The sequence below is a fragment of the Mastigoproctus giganteus genome, chromosome 9, assembly GCF_048544385.1.
Source record: "Mastigoproctus giganteus isolate SK-2022 chromosome 9, ASM4854438v1, whole genome shotgun sequence".
NCBI lineage: Eukaryota > Metazoa > Arthropoda > Arachnida > Uropygi > Thelyphonidae > Mastigoproctus > Mastigoproctus giganteus.
Genome location: NC_143583.1, coordinates 123724603 through 123745676, shown reverse-complemented (window position 1 = coordinate 123745676; position 21074 = coordinate 123724603). Strand labels below are relative to the sequence as shown.

The 21074-nt window shown below is 33.6% G+C and overlaps 1 protein-coding gene across 1 annotated transcript in view; it reads right to left on the bottom strand.

The window, feature by feature from the left end:
* Nucleotides 1-10796, bottom strand: part of LOC150080700 (death-associated protein kinase dapk-1-like) — a 248550-nt gene extending 237754 nt beyond the window's left edge. Inside the window, exons 1-2 of the mRNA XM_090380788.1 lie at nucleotides 10707-10796; nucleotides 3972-4070 (exon numbers count right to left, since the gene is read on the bottom strand). Of these exons, the coding sequence (XP_090236914.1) occupies nucleotides 3972-4070; nucleotides 10707-10796 (189 nt within the window). The remainder of the gene's footprint in view (nucleotides 1-3971; nucleotides 4071-10706) is intronic.
* Nucleotides 10797-21074: the final 10278 nt, after the last annotated feature.

Sequence of the window (21074 nt, the reverse complement as noted above, 5' to 3'; positions counted from 1 at the left end):
AGTACACCATCGTTATTCTTCAGTTTCAGTATCATTTGTCTTTCTGTATTACTGCTCATGGCTGCTGATTTAAATCCTTTGTTTTCCCTTAATGCTTGTTCTACTTTTCTTGTGTTAAATCTTCTTATGTCCTCTCTCAGTCTCTTTCTAATGGCAAATACTAATACTGATAGTAATACTAACTTTCCTTTAGTCAACTATTTATGACTTTCTCTAAACAATGATGCACACTTCCTGATAATGTAATCTATTGTAATACAGTGAGTAATCCAGTGTAATCTAGTATCTAGTGCAGGGGTGGTGAACCATGACATACATGCCCAAAGTGGCATATGTACATATTTTTTTGGGAACACGGAATTCAGAGCATTCCAAAAAAATTACAAACTTTGAAACAACATCACTCCAGGAATCGATCTTGAGTCGTGACTGCACACGCCCATTCCCTCTGCCAAGGAATGTAGTGATGTCTCACCATTCAGTAAATAGCTGTATGGCTGTATTCATGCAGTGACTTGTTTTAAGTCAGAGTGGTGAGACGTACTGATGAAATTGTGAAAAAAACTGTGTCTTCAATACTCTTGATCTGGCAATCAGCAGTGATCATTCGTGTATTAAGAATTTGCAAATAAAGGAACCACTAGGTGACAGTGATCCCAGTGTACTGATGTGGGATTTACTTAAAGATATAATTAGCATCAGGGATAGAGGAAAGGGTTTTTGCTTCTGTAAAGGTGAGTACAGTGGTCTCAGACAGTTTTTAAATTCTATACAGTGGGATCAACTGATGATGTTACCAACAGCAAATTCTAAGTGGAAAACAATCAAGGAATGAATCGTGGAAGCTACTAAAAGTTTCATACCTATTAAGAAAGGATTCGGCCTAAATGGTTATCAAATGAACTAATGAGACTCGTGACAGAGAAGAAAAATGCATGGGATGCATATAAATTATCAGTCAACACAGAAGCCTATGACAGAAATAAGCTAGTCTGTAATCAAATCACAAAGGAGGTTAGGCAGGCGAAGGCAGATTATGAGAAATCTTTGGCAAAGGATGCTAAGAAAAATAGCAAGGATTTCTTTACTTATATAAACTCTAAAAGGAAGGGGATGAATCTGATTGGTATACTTGATATTGATGGTTTGACTGTTGATAATCCTGCTCAGATAGCAAACAAACTGAATCAGTATTTTGCATCTACATTCACACATAAGGAGTTATTAAGGTTTGAAAATGCCAGAAGGTTTTCAAATTGTAGAAGGGTGCTTAATGATTTTGTAATAACTGAGAGCAAAGTGGAGGAGAAATTGTTGAAGTTAAACATAAGAAAGGCACCTGGGGTGGATGGGATCTATCCAGTTATATTAAAGGAGGCAGCAAAGGAAGTAAGCAAACCCTTACCCATAATTAAAAGAGTTTCCTTGGACTCAGGGGAGGTACCATGGACTGGAGATGTGAAAATGTGACCACAATCCACAAAGGAGGATCAAAGGGTGACACGAGTAATTACAGACCAGTTAGTTTAACTTCTGTTCTGGGGAAAATAATGGAGTCACTAGTTAAAAGATGCATTGCAGGATCATCTAGACAAGACTACAGCAATAATTCAGACACAGCATGGGTTTGTTAAGGGACAGTCTTATCTGACAAATTTGATAGGATATTATGATGTGATTACAAAGGAACAGGATGCAAAAAATAATTTTGATATCATACACTTGGATTTCAGGAAAGCTTTTGACACTGTTGCACATGAAAGACTACAGTACAAATTGGAGCAGAATGGTGGTATTAAGGGTAAGTTGCTACAATGGATAAAAAGATGGTTGAGTGGGAGAAGACAGAAGGTGGTAATCAATGGGTGCTGCTCTTCGTGGACTAATGTTATTAGTGGAGTCCCGCAGGGTTCGGTGTTGGGTCCACTGTTGTTTTGTATATTTATCAATGATACTGATGAAGGTATATCAGGTTTAGTGTTGAAGTTTGCAGATAATACAAAGGTTGGCAGGGTTGTTAATGACAGTAATGGCAGTGTGCTACTACAACAGGATCTATAAAATTTGGGCAGATGGGTTGAGAAGTGGCAACTGAAGTTTAACCTTGACAAATGCAAAGTACTGCATATGGGTAGAAGTAACCCCAGAGAAACGTACCAACTGTGTGGTACTACACTTAATGTGGTAGAAAATGAAAAAGACCTGGGAGTAATTGTGCAGTCAGATATGAAGTTTTCTGAGCAATGTAGAGGCTGCCAGGGCAGGTCATGGGGTTTTGTCAATGATATTTAGGAATTTTGCTAGCAGGGAAAAGGAGGTGATTGTCCCTCTGTATAAGGCAATGGTCAGGCCAAGCCTTGAGTACTGCGTACAGGTCTGGAGACCTCATTTTAGGAAGGATGTGGATTTGCTTGAGCGTGTACAGAGAAGGGAAACAAAATTGGTGAGGGGAATGAAGGGATCCTCTTACCAAGAGAGGCTTAAGTTCTGCAAATTGCAGTGGCTAGGGACTAGGCACCTGCATGGTGATCTGATTGAGGTGTATAAGGCCTTTGAATGGGTTGAGCACGCTGAATTCTGAAGGGATTCTTCCACTTGTTCAGATTACAAACCTAAGGGGGCATAAATTCAAATTAAGGAAAGACAGATGTAAAATAGATGTTCAGAAATTTGTCTTAGCCAGCGAGCGGTTAATTGCTGGAACAAACTTCCATCTGTCGTTGTGGAAGTTGATAGGTTAAATAAATTTAAGGAGGAACTGGACAAACATTTAGAGGGAATGGTTGTGTGAATTTTTTTTTTTTTTTTTTTGGCTGATGCTGCATAAGTACCGTCCGAGGGGCACACCTTCATGTGCCCCTGGAGGGTAGTAGTAGTAGTCCCCCCCTTTAAAAGATTTAGCTAATTTTGGCATGCATGCTTAAAAAGTTTGCCACCTCTGATCTAGTATAATATAGTAAGTTGTTGATTACACTTATAACCAGACACAAAAGCTTATCTCCATTTCAATCATCACCATTACCCATAGCAGTATAGCTTAAATAAAGGGGGGGGGGGAGGAAGAACAGTTTATTTTTTTTGTAATTGAAGCAGGTATTTTAAGAATAGCTTAAGATACTTTTTTTTTTTTTTTTTTTTTGGCTGATGCTGCACAAGCTCATAACACTTGCTTTCTTGCATCGCATGCCACTACTACTACTACTACCTATATGTAGTACTACCTATAAGTAGTACATATATGCTACATACCGTATTTCCCCATGCATAGGACGCACCTTTTTTCAAAAAATTTGGGGTCTAAAAACTGGGTGCATCTTATACAGTGGTTGTAGATTTTTTTACTTGCATTTCCCGCTTTTTCACGCTTGCTGTCTTTGAGCTCATTGTTTCGCACTTGTTACCGATATATTAGGTTACATTTTGCCACGTTCTGCCCAGAAATGGCTCAGAAAATATTTTCATACAGTGCTGAACTCAAGTTATGAGGAGTTGTATGAATTTTATGATGAATAAAACTTGAGTTCAATAACTTTATGTAATACATTTTTTTTTTAAATTTTGGGCCCAAAATTAAGGTGCATCTTATACATGGGGAAATACGGTATATGTTACAAAAACATGTTTAAAATTAAGTTTGTCAGAGTTTACTATATGCCATTGTATACTTTTATAAATATAACTTTGTGCAAATATAAATTTATGTTTTTATGATATTTATTTGTTTGATATATTATCCTTTTACTTCCGAAAAAAAAAACATGTTTTTTTTTTTTAGAAAGAAATTAATTTGTTTAGATCCTTACTATTTTAATTATTATGTAGAATCCAATTTAAATTATGTGAAAACATTCCTGCGCTAGCTCTGAAATGTGCAAATTTTTCAAATAAAAAAAAAGTTACTTCACCTATTGCAAACATACAGTATAAAATGAATACTGATAAACTTTTAAATGAAAACTTGTTAGACTAACCTTATCTATTAAATCAAGATCTGCCCCAGCTTCCAGTAAATATTTGATGCAAGAACTACATCCTCTAATTACTGCACAATGTAAGGGAGTTTCATCTTCCTGAAAAATATCAGTTTCTCAGAAATCCAACAAATTCAAAATAAAAATATTACTTAAATATTTTAGTCTCCATTAAAATTATTTTAATGGAGACTACATTAAATTAATTAAAAAGTTAATTACTTTCAAAAAATTCAAATGTAAAATTCAAATCACACTATAGTTTCCATTTTAGGTAGAAAATAAACTAAGAACCTACCAGAAAAATTAAAATGAATATCCACTTTTCTGTATAGAGATAACACATTTAATGACTTTCTGTATAAACAAAGTGAAATATCTAGAAGGCTAACAATATCAAAAATTTTGTTTTAAAACTAAAAAGTACAGGTAATTATAAATTATGAAAATACAATACACAGAATAAAATAAATCAATGAACAGCACCAATATTCTACAATGATTTCAAAATGATTTTAGATATATTAACATCTTTCAAATGGACTGCGACAACCTTTACGAGGATAACATCTACATAAAGATATATAACATCTTTCAAATGAAAAATAATGCAGTTGCTGGTTTCAGAAATAATGCAGGACCGTCTAGACAGGAATGCACTTATACTGCAGTTACAGCATGGATTTGTTAAAGGGCTGTCTTGTCTGATCAATCTGATTGGATACTATGATGCAGTAACAAAGGAAAGGGATGCAAAAAATAATTCTGATACCATTTACTAGGATTTTGGGAAAGCTTTTGGTACCATTGCACATAAAAACGGTTATACAAATTGGAGCAGTCTGGCATTAATGGCAAGTTGCTGCTATGGATACCGGGATGGTTGAGTGGGAGAAGGTAGTGTAGTGGTTATCAATGGGCACCGCTCTTCTTGTGCTAATGTAATTACAGGAGTCCCCCAAAGTTTATGTTGAGTCCAATGTTGTTTTCTATATCTATTATTGATATTTATGAAGGCATAGCAGGTTTAATATCTAAGTTTGTTTAGATCCACAAGTTGGCAGGATGGTTAGTCACAGTAATCTGGGTATGCTACTGTAACAAGAGCTATAAAAATCAGGCAGATGGGCTAAGAAGTAACAACTGAAGCTAGACTTTGTAAATGAAAAGTTCTGCATATTGGTAGCAGTAATCCCAGATTAACATATCAACTGTGTGGTCCCACACCAGGATAGTGGGAAATGAAACAAACTTCTGTTTGGATTGCTGTTAGACATCAATTGATTATGACTTTAAGATACTGTCACAGAAAGATACTGTCCAAGGAAGATACTGTGACAGTCTTTGCAAACCTTCAGAAATGTCAAACTTTCATTTATAACAATGGCACTGAGACTTGGCTGTCAAGAGCATTTCCAAAACTGCAACTGAAAGAGAAAACCTGAATTCAGTTTCTTCTTCACTTGGTTAAATTCTCTGATGCTCGACACTGCTATGAGAATTAAAATACCAAGAATGATTTCGGATAATTTGTTATATTTCAACTGTATTATGCACTTATCAGTTTCCCAACAAGGACCACTGTAGATCAATTCTTTCTTCTTTCACAATGGTGTCTGGTTAGTTCTCACATTAAAATTAAAAATGAAATATCTGCAAAATATAATTTCTTTATCTTCAATGATATTAAGAAGTTTTTTTGTGAAATTGATCTGTTTCAATTTGGTTAAAAAAAACTTGTTATCCAAGTAGTGTTAGTAGATGATGAATTAATTCTTCAAATACAATTATATTAAATCTATAATTGGTCCATTTGGGTCAAAGAAACCCAGATCAAACTTTAATGATATTGTGTTATTCATCTACTTTGTCCACACAAACCCAAAAGCTTTCAACAAAAGTGATTTCTTTGATTTCTCCATTTAAAATTATTGAAATTTCTATTATAATGAACCTTTTTAGTTAATTTACAAGGAAAACAACTGCCTTTGCTAAGAAAAGAGTTACTGCATTTATGTTTTGCATGCTAACCATAGCGAATCAGCAATGGGCAGCACATCAGCTGTCACTGATTTGTTCAGTACACCATCTGTGTCTGCATGCTTCTACATACTTATTATCAGGAATAAAAAAGAAATAGACTGTGACTGTTTCTTTGATATGCAAAGACACATTACCCAATTAATTAAAACAAATAACAAATTGCATATATTTAAAAAAAAAAAAAAGGGACCGTACTTCCTTTCTTCAATGTGCAATGCATCCTCTCAGAAAAATTCCAATTCATTTATTGGAAGCTGCAATGAAAACTGTAAAAAACTCAAACTGATAACAGACCATTGCACTTCAGATAAAAAAAAAAAAGTTTGCTATTATAATTGTTTGAAACAAAATAATGAACTAATGTATACTTGAGCACTCACCAAAAGGAATGGAAGAGTAGCTGAAAACTACACAGCAAAGAATGGAACAAATTATATTAGGAATCAGACTGTTGCATAAGGAGAGAAACACATAGATTAGGCAGCAAACTCGAGGAAATTCTTATCAAAAAAAAAAAAAAACTGAAATGGACTTGGGCAGGATGGATAACTCAAAGACATGATGACAGATGGACCAAGAAAATAACAGAATGGAACCCAAGATGAGCTAAAAGAAGATGTTCAAGGGCAGACAAAATTAAAAGAGTTTGTGGGCAGTATGGCCATTGCACAAAACAGAAGGAACTGGAAAGTTTCTGGAAAGCCCTTCATCCTGCAGTGGATTGAAAATGGCTGATGATAAGGGACCTGAAATAGTTAATCACTCAACTGTTTGCAACAAAAGAAATTATACTGAAAATTTACAGAATGATACAGATGCAAAATATACAAAATTATAGATATAAAATGTACCAAAATGCACAGAATTGTACAAATAATTATACAAAAGAAGTTATTACATACTCAAAGAAAAAAAGAGGGGGGATTAACCATTAAAGTTAATTAATGTCCAATCAGTTCAAGACATGAACAGGTGTCCAACAATAAATTTTATAAGATGATGTTACTGTCATGGACAACAACATAAATTGTGTTATTGTCCATGAGAGTTGTGACATTCAAGTAACATTCAAGTTGTGATTAGAATCAAATAAGCATTGAAGGTGGTAAAGAGCATAATTCACCACAAAATCGAAAGAAAAAAGTGTTATTTAAATATAAACTTAATCACTATTGACAAAATATGAATATATTTACGAAATGTCAAATTTCATGGTAAAAAAAATATGGAGCAAACAGATGAGTTGAATGTTAGCCGTTTATATTATTTGTGCTACCAGGCTGATAGCAACTAGGTTTTTGGATACATTCCTTAAAATTAAGAATTTAACAAATTTAGAGAAGCCTGGTGAAGTTGTGAAAGAATTTGAAAATTATGACTGAATTTATGAAAGTTAAGTATAGGTGTTGATCAGTAAATACAAAATAGGTCTATAATTCAGACAATAACCATCATTTTTTAAAAAAGACAGAGCTTGAGAAATTCTAAAAGGACTGAAAGAAAGACAGATTCCTGACCAGAAGTAACAAGACCAGTGACAGACAGTAACTGTGAATTCATTGTAAATAGGGCAAAAGAAAAAAATGAGAGTAGAATCCTCGACAGAACTGCAAAGACAAAGTTTGAAGTTGGAAAGATGGAAATAGGCAAGTTTAAAATTTAAGGAACAGTGTCCTGTTAAAAGAAAGCTAGAAAACATGCTGGGAATGGGTGTTTTTATTAACAAATGTAACTTTTGGAATAAATAATTTTGTAATTAAACCTTTTTGGGAATCAGATTTGTTGCCAAAATTCGTTTTAGCAGGGTGGTTCAGAGTTCTAAGATGTTCGAAGGCACTCTCCCACCAAAGAGAGTCAAAGACGCCCTTGAAGTCAATAAAAATTGCTAGAACGTATTTAGAAGATGATTCGTTAATGAAATTCAGAAGAGTAACAAGGGCATCTTCAGCACCAACTGCAGAACGGAAACAATATTAATTACTAGAATAGCTATCTGTGTCCTGAAGCAAAGTGAGGATTCTATATGAGATCAAACGTTCTAGGATCTTACCAAAATTAGATAACAAAGCAATAGGTCTGTAAAACTGAGGAAGATTAGGAGACTTGCCAGGTTTCAACAGAATTCTTAAGGTGGCAGATTTCCAGGATTTTGGGAAAACAGACCATTGTAAACATTTATTATATAAATCTAGAAGAAATTTGGATGGCAGGAGTGAAAATTTTATCAAGAACTCCCCTCTGATAAGATCTTTGCCAGGACACCGATTAGGTTTAATCCTGGTGATGGCAGAAGATAATTCAATAGGGGTTAAATTACCAGCAATCGAGGAAGTAAAGTATTTAAGATTACACGATAAAATATCTTTATGACAGAGCAATCTAAAGAGGAATCATCAGGTAAGAAGAGATTATCCAAAATTGAATTTACAGTATCTGCCCAAGGAAGAGATTCTGTGTTATTACTTATAACAGTGTTATAGATAATTGGTGCATGTAGCTTGTTTCTAGCAATTTTGTAAAAAAAAAAGCATATATTAAATTTGTTCAGCATATATGATGAACAAATTTCTTCCAGGTGTTAAATTTGGATTTAGCAATGAGTTTGACATATTGATTTTTTTTTCTAAGATAGATTGCACAGAGTTGGTTGACATCATCAACTGGCCAAGAAAGTTTATGCCATTGATAATTTTTTTGGGCATGAAAGACTTTACAATGCAAGATTGTCAATTCTCTGTTCCACTAAGGAGTGGTAATATATTTTGTAAATTTCCTATTAGTAGAGTGAGTAGCAGCTTTGAGGAGAGTATTGTAAACAAGAATAGCACGGTCATCTGGGGCACATTTTCAGAAACTTCATAAAAACAAGAAAATTCAGAAATAAAAATATTAGAAAATTATTTGGAAGTATACCAAAAAGAAATGGAAGGAACAGGTGAAATCTGAAAGAAAATTATGTGATGATCAAAACAGGTCCAATTAACACAAACTGTCCAAAAACAGATTTTGTTTAAAACAGAGGAAGAACAGAGTGTTAAATCAATATTGGACTGACAAGTAGAAAAAGAAAAAGTAAAAGGTAGATCAGGTTTGTTAAGAATATTAAGTCGGTGCTACAGGATAAAATCTTCAAGAAGACAACCGTGAGGGTTGGAAGAAGAAGAACAGAACTAAGTCACGGACTTGGCATTAAAATCTCCAGCTAAAATAAAATTTGCAGGAAACAAGATTCTGAAAGCATGGCCAAGAAAAGAAAGAATTCCATCCAATTCATCTTGAGTAGGGCAATAAACTGAAAAGAAATAGATACTTCCAAAGGGACCACACAGATATATGCACAAGTTACACGTTGGGAACTTAGACAGCCAATCAAAATTACATCCAAAACATTATTCAAAAGCACAATAGCAGAATGAAGATATTGATGGAGAATGTATAAGATTCTTTTGGTTGTAGGAAACCAGTAATCATTCCACACAAATAATAGGGCTGCTGAATTAATAAAATATCAAGAGATTTCTCTAAAGAGGCTTGCTGAAGTTCATCTGCAATGGTTTTTGATTTTTGACCATTAAGCTGAAGAATTTTAACAAACGAATTGAATGTGTCAGAACAATAATGATTTGAATTTAAGGATGTATTATTCATATCAAGTTTTTTTTTTTTTTTTTTTTTTTGTAGGTGTTGGCGCATAGGCTTCTATGGCCATAATGCACCTCCCAAGGTTTTTGCAGTACTTTGATCCAAGCCCGAGGCGGGAATCGAACCCGTGACCTTTGGATTGCCAGGCAGGCACTTTACCCACCTGGCTAGCCCGGTCAGCCAATATCAAGTACACTACAGGTAACATCTTGGACTGAATGTTGACGATCCTCCTTTTTATGCTTATAGTTACAACAAACAAGGGGGGCTGATTTTTATTGGGACAGTCCTCAAAGATGTATCCAGTATGGGCACAGTGACCGCAAGATGGTACATCTTGAGAACAGGAGACAGTAGTGTGCCCATAACCAAGGCATGAAAAACACTGGGTAACCAATGTGAAAGGCCAACATCTATGAGAAAGCCAACCGATATATAAGTGCTCTAAGGAAATAGAAACTTTACATATTCTTGGAGAAAAACCTAGAATCCAATTAACAGTTTGTCTAGATTTTGAGGAAATACTAAAACAAAAGGTTTTAGTACTTCCTCAAAACAAGTACTAGAATCTGTAGCCTTGCATAAAATTATACTTGGTTTGGGCTGAGGTTTTGATTGAGTGGAATCTGTAGAAGTAGAAATTATCCAGATTTTTTTAGTAATGGTTGGACAATTTGGTACTTGTATGCAGATAGCACAACACTGTCCATTGAATCCTTTAAGGCATCCACACGGGATGTGGTATGTAAAGTCGAAGATGAAAGAATATTGATACCTTTTTGCAATTCCTGATTTCTAACTTTAAGTTTTTCACTGTCTATAAATAGACTGTTAAGAATAAATTCTAAGTCACCAAGTTTTTCATAAAGAAAAGTAGTAGTTGCTTTAGTAAATCTATTGCTTTCATTAGTAAAAAAATCCAACAAATTCTTTATGTATTTTATGAGTCTGAGCTCTAGCATCAGCTATTGAGACAACAGTATTTATTAGCTGACAGTTTTGATTTTGAGAATTATCATTAGGAGAAGAATCTATTCTGACAAAACTTACCATAGAGGATGCATTTAATTTTGCATCTGACTGACTTGACGTTATGTCCTGTGTAGGTCCCAAAGGAGGAAAATCCTCATTGTCATCCATGTTAAATTAAGAATTTAATATTTTAATTAAAATTAAGTCATTAGCCTTACTTCCTTAGCTTTTATTCAACGGTATGCAAGGTGAGAGGTAGGGGATAACAGAACCACTTAGAAGTTCACTAAAGGTGGGTCAAGGTCATGTTGCTATCAGACACATTGAACTTGAAAGACACTGAACAATGGCCGAAGTGCACATAAGAAGCAGCAGCAACAAGCATGAAGAAATTCATGGTTGTTGCTGCTACTTCTTATTCTCCACTTGCATCTGATATTTCCATTTGATATGGCATTTTCATATGTTTGGGTTGATTTTGATATGGCAACACTAAAAACAACTTAATACTGCAATTTTAATTAAACAAATCAAGAAAAATTTACAGAGCACAACATACAACAACTAGACACTGTCATCCCCCTAGCGGAATTCCCATTCTAGCTTTGTTAAACATATTCTTCCATGTAACTATCAAAGCGTTACAAAGCTTAAAGCACATCGGAGGGAATTTTATTTTTAAAAAATAATTAAAACATTTTTATTTTTAAAAAATAATTAAAACATTTTTTATTTTTTTCATTATAAAAAGAAATTATTTTTCACAGTTGTGTTCAGAAAAGATTGAAAATAAAGATGGTATCAAAAAGTGAAATTTTGAATTATCTCTTGCTGATTTTTAAAGTTATAAAATAGTATTATTTTTATTCTACACAAATAAAGTGTGTGGATTAAAAATAATCTGACACACTTGCTAGATAGTTAAAGTGGAAGGAATAATCACGTGAATGATTTAGAGAAACATTATGGGTGATTTTCAAGTAAACAATAACTGAGATTCTTAAAATAAAATAAGTGGGCTATGCAGATCATAGATAGAAAAGGACAACACTGAGATCAGAACTGAGACCACATATATTACTTATGGGTGAATGCTAGAGCTTTGCTTTGGAGACTAAACTTGTTTTTATCACTTGAAATTTCAATTAAGCAAAGTGGCAGTACTGCACCAGGTGAAGAGAATCACCTACCAACTAGCTTTGTCTATTTGTTTATTTAATGTCTCTCCTCAATCCTCGAAGGGAAAAAAAAAAAAAGACACCAAGACTTTCTTTTATATCCTATTTTTCTATTTCCAGTCTAGACAGCTGGGCCATCTTTCACCATCAGCAGCACACAGACAGATCAGGCTTCCTAATGAAACCAATACACTACATATTGGGTTTCTCAGAGAAAAACCTTGCCATCACTGCACAAGAGCAACAAATTTGGACTCTAGAGAGCCCAACCAAGCCACAGAGGAGGTGAATTCCTTGGACAGAGAGACTAGACAGAACAGGCTTTGCTATAATCCTGCCATTGAGCATTACAGAAATGAGCAAATAAAGCAATTCCACAACCATACTAGAGAGGTACAGTCAATTAGTATTTACCTTCACCTAGAAATATGTGAGTAGTAGAAATATCAAATCCCTGACTTTTTGAGTCAGGGATTTGAAAAATGGCTGGAAATTTCATGCTTTATAAAGGATGTAACAACGGTCTTTTTCCCCCTCTATGGATAGGCTCTTTCAGGTCTCTTAAATAGAACTGTTCATTTTGGGCAAAAAAACCCAGCTTCATTAATTACCTCCTTATCTGTCTGAAATATAATCTTTTCTTATTTTAGGGAAGAGAAAGAAGTCTGAAGATGAGAGGTTGGGAGAATAAGGTGGGTGCTGCAGATTTTCAAAATCACAACTGATTGTAAAAGTCCACTGCGAGAGCAGCCTTGTAAGCAGGAGCACTGTTGGCTAGAAAGTGAACACCTTTGGATAGCTTCTCATATCTTTTAAACTTGATAGCCTCTCAACTTTTTCAGGAAATTTCTGTAGTACTCCTGAGTGATGCTGTTGCTTTTTGAGAGGTAATCTGTAAAGATGAGACCTTTAGACTCCCGGAAGACTGACAAACATGACCTTGCTGGCAGAAAACTGAACCTTGGCATTTTTTGGGGATTGGAGAAGATGAATGTTTCCATTATTACTCATCTGTTTCATTTCTGTGTCACAGTGTTGTACAAACCATTATCACCATTTGGTCAAAAAAATCTGTCAAAAATTCTCTCTACAAAGCTACAACAGTCCAAAACACTCTTTACTGTGGAGTTTCTAAGGTGGTGTTAATAATCTTTGAACCCATCAAGCTGCCAAGTTAGACATGTGCAGGAACTCATACAATATGATGCAAACCCATGGCTAATGTTCACTTTAGCTGCTTTAAAATTTACAGTCACACATCTGTCTACTTTAACAATGCTGGCATGGTCTGTGGCAGTAAATGGTCTTCCTTCTCTTGGGTCATCATGCATACTGATTTGCCTACACCTGAACTATAATAAGTTCATTATGTTCTCATATGATAGGCAATCACAGTCTCATAAGATGGAAAATCCTCTCCATATACAGCATTCATCTCCTCACAGATTTGTTTTGCTTTTTTGCCATGCAAATTGAAAAATTTTATGACAAATCATACCTCAACCTTCTCCAGCATACCAACTCTCACTGTAGTCATAGCTCTAGTTCTGTAACCAATGGATCTAAGATACAAATAAATATACATTAACTTATAAGACTTAGTAGTATGCATACACACACATAATATCAAATCCCTAATTCAATATTCTAGTTGAATATAAGTATTTATTGACCACCCCTCATACGTCTTCCACAGTATTCATGTCCTGAATGGAATGGATAAGTAGAATTCTGGCATGTTTCTCTCCAAAACCCAGTGTCTAATCCAGGGTATTTTTGGTAAAGGCAAGTACTTACTACCACCATTAAGGAAAGTACTGGCCTACAGCACTTCCCTTATCCAGCAGAGACATATGGAAAAAAGTCCAGCTGCTAGTCCACACACTTTCTTCTCTCCAGGTGGAAACTAATCCACTTCAAGAGACCAAACTTGCCGACCGGGCTAGCCTGGTGGGTAAGGTGCCTGCCTGGCAACCCAAAGGTTGCAAGTTCGAATCCCGCCTCAGGCTTGGATCAGAGTAGAAAATGCAAAACTTTGGGGAGGTGCATTATGGCCACAGAAGCCAATGCACCAACAACTAACAAAAAAAAAAAAAAAAAAAAAGACCAAACTTACTTTATAGACCAAGTTTCATCTGATCACTGTGCATTCATAAACAACTCTCTACTCAATTCCAACGATTACTGCAAAGAACTCTACTGATTCAGCAGAGTAACTGTTTGTTTGTTATTTGGTTTTTAGGAGCATTAACAACTAAGGCCATATTGCTCCGGGGATATGCGGTAGTCATTCCCTGACCTTTCCACATCCTCCATATTTGGTGGTCACAGGCTCGAACCCTAGTCTAATCAAGAAGCGTGTGCTACACACTGGCTACAGAGGCGCCAGTAGAGTAACTAAATCCAACAATAGATTTTAAGCTTATATGGGAGAATCTAGTACAATGCAAGGGGGCTATAATACGAAATTTTGTCTACTATTACAGAGGCTTAGCCATTCTTGAGATATATAATGCCTACATTCTTCCTGTGTGATGTAGACAATATATACCTCAATCCCTGCTTGTGTTGGTCCACATTCACAAGGTGGATATATATATATATATACATACCCAAGGTTACTAACAGTCTCACACCATCATGAAGGTGTAAGCAGAGCATTTGATTGTTGCAGTATGATCGCATTTTGCCAAAAAAGATGTCCTTGACTCACAATTTTTTACAAGATGTGTAACAGATATGTAAAATTCATTACTAGAACAAAACAAATGTCATAACAGTGAAGACAAATTACCACAAGTAAAAGAAAATGGTATTTCAGCTACAGGTGTCTCTTGTTTAGATACAGTCAAAAGGTTTTTGATGTCACAAAGAAACACATACTGAGAATGGCATACTAGATAAAAGGCTTATGTTGAAAACTTGATTATAAGATGTGGTGGAAAAAACAAACAATTGTAATTTAGGTTAATGAAAATAGGTCCAGCATATTGCCTCATTCTAAGACTTCTAAAGTTTATTAGTGTGCCTTCTTTGTGCTTTCTTTCTCTGAGGAATTCCCAGCAAAACAATAGAGCATGAGAAATTGCACATTTCACTGATGTGCTATATTAAAAACAAGAATTTATTTGAGCAAGCTTATCTATGGCAATGTCAACTACATTCAGTTGCTGAGTGACTGGGAGGTCAATCCTCTATTCAATACCTTGCTATGCTGCAAGTTCTTACATAGAGTATAAATTGTTTGGATGCATTTAAGAAACAGTACCCTGTTTTTGCACATATTTATTTTAATGTGTTGATGTTTTTTTTTTTTAATTTTTTTGATAATTTTAGATGTAAAAAAGTAAATAAATCTGACAAAAAATGTACTACTACTAAATGAGATCTGCAATTCAAGGATACACTCTGCAATTATTTCATTGAACATTATATTTTATTTCAGTTTTTTTTTTTATCTAAAAGTTTTTTTTTTAAATGTACCTGATTTCCACTGCTATTCTATATCTTCATTGCAAAAAGAAATAAACAGAAAAAAAAATAATAAATAAAGCAAACAAATAGATACATGCATGCATGTCAATGGTAAGCAAATGAAACTAAAATAGCAAGAAAGCAACTAAGTAACCAACCTTTGTTTTAATCTGGCTGAGTCACCCTTCTTACAGGAAATGAATGCAACCTTGGGGGTATCATGACAAGTTGCTATGCGGAAAGCATACCCAACATGAAAAAATCAAAGCAATTTTTTTTTAAAGCAATAGCAAGAAGATGCAATTTGCAATTAAAATTAAGCAAATTAAACTTAAAAGTGCTCTTTAAGTTATAAAAATTACTGCTGCAACATGTGTAATAGAAATTTATTTTTACAATGACAAATTAATTAAATATGAAATATTATGCAAAATTCTGCTGTGGCAACATATAGCAGAAGCATTTTTGATTATGCTTTATTCTATTTTCTTATTGTATCTTTAATATCCATAATTATGAAATTATGAGAACATTCAATCTTAAAAATTTACTATATATCAATAGTTGCAAAAGAAAAAAAAAAAAAAAATCACAAAAAAAAGAGTGGGAAAGCAAAAGAAAAGGTATTAAAATTTTATACAGCTTCATTTAAATTGTACTAAATGGATTAAACTGTAGTAAATTATAGTCTTCTATATCTATCTGGCAGAGGGGTCAAAATAATGGATAAAAAATTTTGTTTTTATAATAGGCGAATGATATGGAAGACAGCATACCTGTAAATAAAGCCATAATGAATGATACTTATCATGAAATGGATAGTAAACATACTATTTCACTTCACTTACCACTTTAAAGTCATGTGATTGTAATTTTTTTAAAATTCTAAGTGTCACTGAAGACTGTCAATATCCCATTTGATAATCAATGTTCAAGGGTAAGATATCCAAGTTCTGTCAAGTTACAGAGAATCTATGACCTTCACAAATGAACTTCCACCTGAAAGATGAAAGTTATTTACGAACTCATCAGTAAATCCCCACTGAGGGTGGAATGCTGTGAGCTCCTAATTTTGGCGACACTGAAATCATTTATTCATAGTTTTGGCTATTTCTACCCAGTCTCCCAATCTCTGATAGCAACTATTTAAAAAAATAAATAAATAATGTTCTTCAAATAGGCCTCTGGGGTTGGGAATATTCATAATAGCTGCACAATCCTACACCAACTGTTATTAAATAAAATAAATAAATAGCATTGTGTTATATTAAAATAATAATGATACAAATAAATGAAATAAATAGAATGATATAATTACTCCGGATAAAACTGATAAAAAGGTAACTCTCTGTACAATAAAATATGAAATTTTAAACTGCAATGAATAAATTACAATAAACAATGTAGATTATTGTAATATTGTAACATTTGATAATCAATGTTCAAGGATAATAAAACACTGTAGCTTTCAGAGCTAAAACACCGTAGCTTTCAGAGGCATCTGCCTCCTTTTTCAACAGTGAGGTTTATCGTAAAGCACATCCTTAAATATCAGCAGGCTCACAGTTCACAGCAAGTGTGAACAGGAGCATGAGCAGCATTTGTATCATTATTATTTTAATATAACACAACGCTTTTTATTTATTTTATTTAATAACGTTTGGTGTAGGATTGTGCAGTTATTATGAAAATAATGTTCTTGTTTATTCTCAGGCACAATGTCTGTGAGAGGAATTTAGAATAAATCATGAGTACAAACATTAATCATATTTAGCAATCACAAGCTTAAACCACAGTCAACTCAAAGAGTGTGTGCTACAGCACTCTTGCCCCTGACCACTTGGCTACTTTCAAGTAATTTAATTGACATTGTTGTTATTCCCTTGGACAAATGTTCCTGAGTTCTAAGAACTCTGATCAAATCTAAAGTTTTTATATCTAAATGAAAGTATATTTTATGTACTTTTCAAGAAGGAAATAGTGATTGAATTTATCAATACTACCAAATTTTCAGCACATACTTGGTCCCTGGGAAGATTTCAATCCATAGCCACAAGTTTCCCCTCATCACAGAAACATTGTTATGTATTTGGGACAACATTTTCAATCTTTTCCAAAATTTCTGGACTTAGAATATTATAATATTATTACAGACCTTTGTACCAAGTATTCTATGTTTGTTGATAGGCTAAATCCATTTCCTTTGCACTACATGAATATCATATGGTAAAGTTTTGGTAAACACTTTTTGAGTACAGAAGTTTTTAAACCCTGAGATCTGATATTTGATAATAAACTGCATGTAAAATGTACTGCAATGCATACAATTATCTAACTTGTGTGCATTTTATTCAAAAGTATAAAAAAAAATGTTTAAAAATCTGTATACAATAGAAAAAATATGTTATTTTTGAAGTCAGTGTATACTAATGGACACACCATAATTGGCCAGACTTAAAACCACTCTAGGTTCTGAGCCTATAGTTACATACATTTATTCAAATACTTACTAGTTACAGAATAAAAGGAAACACTTTTGTGCATGCAATCATCTTGTTATTAGAGTTTACAGTAGTTACTCCTCCTGTGGGGATACTATGCTGTCAGAGGTTACCCAAATGAAAACTAAAATAACATATATACCAACCGAAAAACAAAAATAAAGTGAATTAGATAAACCAAAATGAGCTTAAAATTCCAAAGAAATGTCACAAAGTGACTTGCCAACCCACATATTTTATACCTATTTGAAGAAATCATTAGAAAAAACTGTATTTTTATTGTTTTATAATAAAAGTTATAGTTTCACAAAGCTAACTTGTGAAACTTTAAAATTTTATTTTTGTTCATTTTGAAATTTTTTAAATTATAAAATCATTAAAATACAGCTTTATTACAAAATCAGGGTGAAACATCCAAAAAAAAAAAAAAAGCACATAATATGCATGATAATTTTATGATAAGAATTAAATAGAAAAGTGTGGTGGAATTTAAAGTGAAAAAAACCAATGTACCGCTAATACAATTCCCCACGAGCTGCAATTCCTTACTATATTGCTGCATGCCATTCATGTTTTCAGTACTATATTGATGGAAGTTTGCCCCAACAATCAAGGCGAGTTATACAGTGATGAAAAATACTGAAGCCTACAACAATTCAAATTGATCTGTATTAACACCACAAAAAGGGTTAGGTTAACAAAGGGTGATGATTATGAGAAATCACTGCTTAAGTGAGAAAAGAATGGTAACAAGGGGTTTTTCAAGTACGTGAATACAAAGGAAAAAAAGAATGAATCAGATTATAACCTTGCATAATGAATGTGGGAAAGTCATAGATAGCCCAGCTGATGACTTAAACAGGTACTTTACACTGATCGTTACAATAAGACCCTTCATAATAAGGAGAGGCTATGTTGATGAGGCTGAGCAGCATAAAATTAGTGATATTGAAATTACAGAAGACTGTTCCAAAAAACTTTTGAGCCTCAAGGCCCTTGGAGCTGACAGCATATACCCAGTAATTTTGAGGGAGGCAGCAAGAGAGAGAGAGAGAGAACATTAAACCATCAAGGTTAATTATGAGGGCATCTTTGAATTCTGGAGTTTTCCATGCAACAAAAGCCTAATTTTTCTGCACAGCAAAATAGATGCAACAAAGTTGGTGCAAGAATCCAACTTTGCTGCATCCTTGCACCATATGGTAAATACTAATACTCTATGACTGAAAGTAGTAATGATTCTAGAATTGCATTTACTTTATAACTTTACCTCTCATTATCAAGGAATGGCCACAGGAATAACCTATCTCCACCTTTCTTATTCTTCTACTTCTTCAATTTTCCATTAGTCACTAAAAGCTCGTTGGCTGGTTAGTAACAACAAACATATAGGTCCATAGTGTATAAATAGTGCTTTGTTGGTGCTAAATTTTAGTTAATAGTATACTGTAAATTGATTTTCATTTGCTCAACTAAAAATTGGAAGTAGAAATTCCACAGGGCCATCAGAACTAAACTAAAATAATGACCATGACCGATGTAAGGGAAAATACTCTTGACAATATTTTACCAGATTCATTTCTTGATGTAATGAATAATGTTGATTTAAATTATTAAACTGAATCTGAGAATTTTGAAGTGTAATAATTTTTCATTTCAGAAATATTAAAATAGATTTTTAATTAAAAGGGATATGTCTATGTTTTTTTTATTGCAAAAATGAATAAAATTATTGTTGCAGACGTGCACAAAAGTAATCAATTAACTTACAATCATATATTATATTTAAGAATTTTGTCTTGAAAATGCATACCTTATAGATAACATACACACAAAAATTACTTCAGAAGTGCCTTTAAAAACCTTGTATAACACGCAGTTATCTATGAGACTTTAGTGTATTTAAAAATATTTTGATTTAAAAAACAATACAAAACCTCATATTTATTACTACACAATTAAAAAATTATACATATGCGATTTATATATGTATCATAGAATACTAGGGAGTCCAACATCCCAATGTCCTAGGAAGTTTCTTGAAACACTGCAAAGTTAGATTTGAAATATCAAATATTAAAAACAAATATGGGTGGGCTTTCAATTATCCTCGTGCAAATTATTGGTGAAATTAATATTGGTACAATGGAAAATACAGTTCAATATTATGTGAAAATATATCTGCTTCTCGCAGAACTTTAATCATTGATATTCATGATGGCAACAAACAACAAGATCAATTTCGCTCATTTTATTAGTAAAGAAAGAACAGTTTTTAGTGATTATTCTATGACTACGAGGAGTGATCATTTAATTCGCAGACTGGTGTAACATTTTATGTTTACCATGTGAACTTTCCGTAACTGATGTGCTCCCAATCGCTAATGGGCAGACCATGTGTGTGTGTGCCTACATGTCAGTACTTGCCAAGAGAGTGTAGTGTGAAGAGAGTTTTTGGTGTGAAAACATCTAAGGTGGCACTAGAGTAAAATTGATTGGTAATGAAATTTTCTTGTAATGGAAATGATGCAATTGATTGGTAACAAAGAAAGCTGACCATTTAGATTCCTATTAGGTGGCTGTTAGATTTTAAATGACACAAATGATGTCACTTCCTAAATGGCACTAAAAATGCTAACTCAGTCACTAATGTTGATTCAGTAGAGTAAGTAGTTGATTCAGTAGAGTAAGTTCGTCCTAAGATACAGAAATGATGTCACTTCCTAAAGGCCGCTAACTCAGTCATTAATATTGATTCGGTACAGTAAGCAGCGGGTAGTAATATTATGTAAGAATAAAAGCTGCGAAAAAACCGAAGAAGCCTCTCGTGTCAAAAACGAACGAGTTCAAAAACATGGAGAACGAGAAAAATTTTATTAAAGAATATTCTTTCACACAAGACCATTTCATCTTAAAATTTAAACGGCTTTGATTCAAGAACACAACAATAAAACAATAACTTCTTGTAGTAGTTTTTGGTTATGACGTCATACTAGCCTACAACTGGATTTCGCTAACTATTGAATTGTAAAATACCTATAAAATATTTCAAAGATGGCTAAAACTCCAGCTGAGGGAAATCGAGAGAAGTATGCAAGAATTTTTTTTTTTTTTTGACTGAAGCTACATAAGCTACATACGCTTGCTTTCTTACATCACATGCCACGATTACTATTACTATAAAAGCTTCAAAGCCACTGAAGAAGCTTCCCATGTCAACAAAAGAATGAGTTCAAAAACATAGAGAACAAAAAAAAATGCACAGTTTAATAAAATCTACTTCTCAAGATTTT